General features: G+C 34.6%; 1 protein-coding gene across 1 annotated transcript in view; it reads left to right on the forward strand.

The window, feature by feature from the left end:
- LOC150093230 (uncharacterized) overlaps nucleotides 1-7,205 on the forward strand; it is a 96,202-nt gene extending 88,997 nt beyond the window's left edge. Inside the window, exon 5 of the mRNA XM_090413811.1 lies at nucleotides 5,752-7,205. Within this exon, the coding sequence (XP_090269937.1) occupies nucleotides 5,752-6,737 (986 nt within the window). The 3' untranslated portion in view covers nucleotides 6,738-7,205. The remainder of the gene's footprint in view (nucleotides 1-5,751) is intronic.
- Nucleotides 7,206-7,771: the final 566 nt, after the last annotated feature.

Raw genomic sequence — 7,771 nt, forward strand, 5'->3', positions numbered from 1 at the left:
AGCCCATGTATGTTGTACGAGGCGACTAAAATGGGTACCTACTGCGTAGGGGGTATAGCTGAGTCACCCTGTCTCCGGGTATCATAAATATAGAGGCCTGGTCCTCTAGGTTGGGAGTTGGGCATGAGGCTGATGACCCCACCAGTTTGCCTAGGGGGGAAAAAACTTGTCACAAAAGCTAAAGAAATAATTGCTGGACTGACTAAATGGTGACAAAATTGCAAATATCTTAAGGTTTTAGGAGTCAAAAAATTGGAAGAGTTGGCATTGAATAAGGAAGGCTGGCAGAAGTTTCTGAAGAAGGCCAGGATCCATGTAGGGCTGTTGAGCCAATGATGGTGCCATGAGTAAGACAACAATTTTTTTTTTTTTTTTTCTGTTCTTATTTTATTTATTTTACATAATCCATAAACCCTCCTCAAGAGACCAAATGTGAAACTTTTTTTTTTCAATCTACTTCAGGCCTCTGCTAAGTGGAGCCATAAACTCTCTCATTAGGCATTGAAATGCAAATTCAGCCATACAGGATTCAAACACTCGGTCAAGGCAAGCCAGCTGATAAATGTCACTTGGAGGGATAGTCTTAGAACATAAAAATCATACATTTTGAATTCTTGAAAGTTGGAAAAAATTATGAAAGTGATTTGGTTGGTCCACTCAGAAATCAGTTTAATTATTAGGGAAGACAAATCTAGCCAGTAGCTATATTTAAAAATTAGAAATTGATAATTCAGTTCATAAAAGGTCATAAATCAGTTGTCCATTAGTGTTGTGAGTGATTTAAAAAAAGTTATATATATGCAATTATTAAGAATGAATGACAGTAACTAGCTGGCCAGGTTGGTTGAATGAGTAACACGTCTACTCTCTGAATAACAGGCCATGAATTTGTCATATCATGAAAACTAATTTACTCACTGCACTTGTAGTCTATGAATTAATCCTTTTCAAAGCATGGTTTTAAAGTTGAAGAAAGTGATGAACGAGTGAATACAAAGGATATGAAACCAATGTGATACTATTTTCTGGTATGTTCTTGTAAAGTTTTCTTTTACCCAGTACCCACTTCTGCAATGTATATTTTTTGGTAGCAGGAGATATATATATATATATAAAATAATCATCATCAAATTCCTGATATATACCCTCAGGGGGTGTACAGAATATGATAGTACTACATGAAAAATTTACATCATTACTAACTTCCTATCTACAATTTTCCTCCAAATCAGTCTGTTAAATGTCAAGGGGGAGGGGGTGCTTAAGGGTCAAAGCTATATAACTGAGAGGAGACCTCCACATAGCCTTTGAAGGAATGTGGAGAACCAACCAGGACTTCTGACCTAATGTCCATTCCTCACCTTCTCATGGTGCACACCTGGATACTGAACGGACGAGGATTGGCTGGCAGTTTGGGATTTAGCCGATCAAATTGTATTCTTATTGGCTTAAACCAAAATTTCAAATGATGGTACAACATGACAGAATAATAACAATAATAAATCCTCTAATGCCTTTTATTCTCCAGAGGGAATGGGTAAGTTCATTAACTCTTTTTTTTTCTTTTCTTTTTTTTTTTTTATTTTAAATATATATATAAAGATAATCTTATTAAAAAATTTATTACATATATACTATATATATATATATATATATATAATTTACACATAAAAGGTTTTAAGACCTGCAGTGAGGACAAGCAGATAAGAAGGAATCTGTTCACATTTTGTTTGAACAGCTGAAGGTTGTATTCTTTTGGGAAGGTAGAGTGGGGAATGAACCAAAGAACCAGATATCTTAATTTTCGACTTCCGTGAACATAAACATCAAATATAAAATATAAACAATTAACAGAATCAAATCATTTTAATCTTATGTTGAATTATTGGAAATAAAACATTTCAGTATTGTCATTCATTCAGTTGGTGCAAAAATTTTTAATTCAGGATTAGTTCTTATATACTTGGAAAATGTTCATTAACTCATTCAAAATATTGTGAACTTATGAATGCAAGAATGCGGAATAATTTTGAGGGGGGGGGGGGACATGACTGTAACAATAGCTGGGTGATGCAAATTGAATGAAAGCTCAGTTATTGATGCATTTTATAAAAATATAATAAGTATATTTAAAAAGTTATTTTCAAGAGCGAAATATTACTCAGGAACAGATATATAGCCATGACTTATATGAAGCAATAGAGCTGCATTTCAGTTGGAGAGGATGGAAGTCGGACTATAGAATCATAATTTGCTAAGTATATCCTTGACAAACTCAATTAAATGCTTGTGAAATGTCAAGATTGAACACATGATTTTCTCTGAATTTTTTCCATGACTTTGAGTCCAGAAGTAGGTGAGGAAAACTAGATCAGATTTGTGTTGAGAGTGGAAGAATTCACATTGCTGGTCACTAATTAGCTGGTGAGACCTCCAGGTGGTGCAGAATTCGGCTTTTGATGACCTGCATAGTGTTTGAGGGAACAGAAGTAAAAGCAATTGGGCAGTAGTTTGTTGGCTGTTGGAATGGGTTGGATGTATACCTGTTTTCTTTCTGTAGAATGTATTGAAATGATGATATAAGATACATGTACACAAGTTTTTAAACAATAGGTAGGATGCTGTCATTCTTCAGATTTTTGGCAGAATGGAGTGAGCAGTTCTTGGTAAAGGGGGGGGGGGGGCTTTGCCCTGATTATCAATGCAGGAATTGGAAGAGAGAAGTGATGCTAGTGAGTGAAGTCACTATGGTACCATCTGGATGTGAGTGGTGGAAATATGGGTGGAAAAAGTTGTGCCCAATGGCCTTCGTAAGGGACCAGAAGTCTCAACTGCCATTTGGACAGGAGGAAAGTTTACAGCTATTGTGAGCAGCTGGAGTTTTGGTCTTGAGCCCTCTCATCGTATGCTGAGCTTTTTGTTTTACTGAGTTGCCACACTTTTGAGAACCAAGGCTTGAATCTAATGGTGATCAGGGATTTTAGGTGGAATGAGGTTTAAAGGCCTTCATTCTTGTGAGAATGATTTCTGTTATTCATTCAGCAGGTGGTTGGATTAGGAGTGTGGAAGCAGTAGTCAGACCATGGAAAGGAGGAGAAGTAGATGTCACAAAGGTCATTCCATTTAGCACCCTTGTAGTGCCAAAGGACACAAGACTGGGAACTGGTGGGGGTGGATGCCAGGTGAAGAAGACTTGTATATTTGGAAAGAAAGCTTGTGGAGAAGAGATTGAGTGTGTTGACAGACTGGAGGAGGTTGTCAAGTATTTTGGTAGGGAGGTTAATGATCTGTTAAGTCATTGCTAATGGCAAATGCCTCAACATCCTTTCCTGCTTGATTGGTGAAACTGGAGAAGGGAAGCCAATTTGAGATATGGACACTGAAATCCCTAAAAAGGATGATCTCACTATTACAGTATTTATTAGACTGCAGAAAATTGAACTTTACAGAGATATTTGAGAAGTCAGCATGGTTTTCAGAGTTTGGAGAGTGATAGAGACAGCAAATAAGCGTGACAAGTTGGTTTTGGTAGTCTGGTAAAGAAATTTTGAGCCAATACAGAGGATTTGAGATTTTGCAATTTCTGACATGGAGTGTCAAATCTGATGAATACACACATGCTGCTCTTATGACAGAATGAACTGTGTAATATGTATTTTGGGGTTAAGGTTGCTAGCTGGGATTCAGGGAATAGTAATTCTGCTTTAGGTGGGTGTAGGGGAAGACAAGTGAGTGGCCAGTCTTTGTTCTTCCAGCCTTCATTGATAGTGATCCCAGTATCAGTGAAACATGACTTTAGGAAGAAAAGTACAACAGATATGTGCTACCCTAACCCTCACATTATTCTCCATAATAGTATGAGTTCTACAGTTGATTTTTGAGATGCAAGGTTAAAACCTAAGTTTCCAGGTGTGTGTGTGGGGGGGGGGGGGGATTTTGCCCATGATGAAAATCAACTAATTTAGAAACTGCCATTAAAAAAAAAGGCCTAGAAAAGGTTTCTCTAATCAGTGACTTGAATTGAAGCTGTAAAGGTCTTTTTTCAGGCAGTCTAGGAGTAAACATGATTTCCACAGGTGTACACTAGCACCTGTTTTTTGTGTATTGCATCACAAATTTCAGATATAAATGTTGCATAATGATTAGGTTTTGTGAATGGTACTTATACCACACTATGCCTTCATAATCAAAATAAATTCAGAATCTCTTTGATTTTGATCCACGCTTAGCATTCTTTGTCTGGTTTTTATGATTATTCTTTAGTTCTGATATGCCTTTAATAGCTGGAGATAGAGGATTTCATTTCCTAAGCAACTCATTTTCCTTTGCACAAAACACAAACCTGTCTGAGAATATGTCGATAATTAATCACCATAATGTGATGTGTATAGGCACATAAATGCAATGATCAGCTAAGGCCTTACTGGTCATTGCATTTATAAGGATTTATAATGAAAATACTAGGCTGAAATCAGTATTGCCTTTGAAGGGTTTTTCTCTGAAGCATAATTCTATGGTTCTTACAAGTAACCTACAGATTGAACTTAAATCTTGGATTGTAGAATCCATGTATTACCTATGATTTTATATATAGATAGTGAGAGAGAGAGAGACATATCTACAGACAAATTCTTACCCTTAGAAATGAGACGAGGAATGGCAAGCCAGAGGTATTAAATTACCTACTCCCCCAATCATGGGACTCAACTCATCTTGGATGAGAATTAAATTGAAGTGGAACATTATATTGAGCAAGGCATAGCTATATTTGAGTTGTAAGTCAGTGTTTACATTGATACAGGATGATGTTTTGATGTCAAATCAGTTGAGGCAGGGGTGCATATCTCCACTATTATTCATCATCTATATGAAATACATTATGAAGGAAGGTAGCATGAAACTTTATCAAAATTGGAGATGTTAATCTCAGCTGTTTACTGTATACAGATGATGTTATACTTTTAAATAAATCCAGTATAAGTCTGCAAGATTCCCTGGTTAAATTGAATATATCAGTTGTAATAAATTTGATATGAAAATCAGCATAACAAGACAAACAATGAAAATAAGCAGAAACATTGAAAACATCAACTGTTTTCTGAATGGAGAAACTATTTTCTGAATGGTCTTCCATATGGGTCTCCCCATATGGAAGACCAAGATGTGGATTGATACAGTAACGAGTGCCTTAGAAGATCAAAATATGAGATCTGGCATATTACAGATTAATATGAAGGAAATTTGTCAACAGGATGTTAGTAATTATGTGGAGTTTTCGTGTAGTACTAGCATAATATCCTGTATATATCACTGTGAGAGTACTTATCAAAATTTTTTGATGTTGACAATTCATTCATGATAGTCCTAAAAATTTCAAGATCTTGTTCATTATAATGTATATGTCCTAAAAAAAAAGGGTGCATATATGTTATTATGAAGCAAGTTACTAACACAGAATACATTGAAAATATCATTTGTTATATTATTGTTTGTGGAATTTGAAATTAGAGTTTAGGCTTTTCTTTCAAACTGTTTATTTCAAGTTTTTCCTGTGTTGGTACCCACTCATATTTGGGATGTTAAATAACTGTTTACAGTCTTTCAAAATCTATCTTAGATTTTTTTTATTATTATTTTTTTTTTTTAAAGCTATTATTGGCTAATTGAGTATCCATTAAGAAAGTATCCATTATTTAAAATATATTTTACTCATAAATTCCAAAATAATATTTTTTTCCCTATTTTTCACAGAAAAGAAAAAGAAGAGGAAGAAGGCAAAAAAGAGGAAGAAGAAGAAAAAGACAAAGAATGATGTATCATCTTCCGATAGTGGTTCAGAATCAGATAAATCAGAAGTTGAATGTTTAAATGTAAAAGTAAAAAAAGAAAAGGAAGTTCCTGAATATGAAAAGCATGACCTTCAAAAAACTGATAATCGGCGGCATCGGAAACAACCAAAGTTATCTCCTTCAAAATATTCATCTGAAGGTAGCTCACGCCCAACTAAACCAAGGGATTCTTTGGATCGAGACAGTGATTCTCATTCAAGTGATAGTGAAGAAGAGGAACGACTTCGCTACTCTAAATCAACTTCTTCATCTTCCTGCTCAAGTGCTGATGAAAAATTTAAAGATAAATCACAAATGAAAGAGCCATACAGATTTCAAAACAAAAGAAGAGCAAGCCCTGATAGACATGAACATCGGGAAAATGACAGAAATCCTAGAAAAGAAGCATATCATGAAAGAGCCTTGTCTCCCACAATTTCAAGAGAAATTAGGGATTCAAGAATTGAGCCATATGACAGAAAATTACCCAGTTACGACTGGCATGCAAAAGAAGCAGATTATGGCAGAGGATCCAGAGATTATCAAAGAGAAGACAAATACTATGGAGAACGAGATAAATTTTTTGATAGAGAAGATCGTTATAAGCGACAAGGAGACTACAAGCCTATGAATAGAAATAATTATTATGGAGGTGGTGGTGGTGGAGGTGCAAATCGATTTATGAATCGGAATAAAATGTTTGGACCAAGACCATTTAGACGAGGTGGTTTTCGTGGAAATAGATTCAATAGACCTTATGAACAACGCAGACAAGAACCAATGGGAAGATTCCGTTCAAGTAGAAGTAGAAGCAGGGAAAGATCTTACCGAAGTCGAAGCAGAAGTAGAGAAAGATCGGATATGAGGCGAGATAGAAGTGATTATAGATCACAAAAACGTTCATTGTAGAAACTGTGTAGTGTTCTGCATATACACCACATAAAGTCACGTATACTCTGTTCTGCTGAGAAATAGAACTGAGTGCGCTGGACTTATTAAAACTGCCATCATAAGACTCAGCAAGTATTTAAGTGATTAGTTTGTTTCAAAAATCAGAAATCTGATTTTGTAATTCAACTTAAAGCAGTTTTGAGTCATTTTTTTTTTCCTTTTTTTTTCTTTTTCTTTTTTTTTTTTTTTTTTTTTATAAAGTAGTACTAGCACAATAGGTAAACCTGGCACATTAATTTGATGGAAGTATTCAGTTATAAATTTAAAAATAGTGATAGTCGTCACTTTGGAATATGGTAGTATTATTTTTAATACTCTAAGATCAATTATCTGAGTTAAACATTAATGTGAAGACATCAAATGTTACATTTTTGTGGGTGAAAACAGCTTGTCTTGATGGAAAATAAAAAAATTGTTTAAAGAAAACATTTCATTATTTTTGCAAAAGTTCTGTTGTAAATGTGATATTGTTTTAATCAAGAAATAATGTTGTAATTGCAGTTCATATTTCAGTCAAATTTAAGATATTAATAAGTGTGGTTACAAAAAAAAAATAATTCATGTTTACAACTTTAGCATTCAATATTTTGCTGCTCTCAAATACCTACATTTGATCCAATAAATTTGACTTAAGCCATGAATACTGAGAACTGACCATTTCACTTCCTTGGAACAAATGATGGCTGATTTCCTAATGATTTCATGACTGAAGTTGTGCTTATTTCTACACAGGTTTTGTTAATCCCTGTTAACTTCTGTTAATTTGCCATAATTGCAACAGAACACATTTTGTGATATCAATTTGCATATGTATTTCAGAACTAAGAGTAATGTTATACCAGCAAATCCAGGAGAACAAGTTTAAGGATTCTTATATGACAGGTGATGTGTAACATTATCCAAGAACATAATTTTACCCAATCATATTGATTCAAGAAGAACAAGCATATTTTTTTGAGCTTTTATATTTCACATATTCATCTATCTTCTGA

This window comes from Typopeltis vanoorti, chromosome 24 (assembly GCF_054136105.1).
Source record: "Typopeltis vanoorti isolate ZY-2024b chromosome 24, IOZ_Tvanoo_1.0, whole genome shotgun sequence".
Classification (NCBI taxonomy): Eukaryota; Metazoa; Arthropoda; class Arachnida; order Uropygi; family Thelyphonidae; genus Typopeltis; species Typopeltis vanoorti.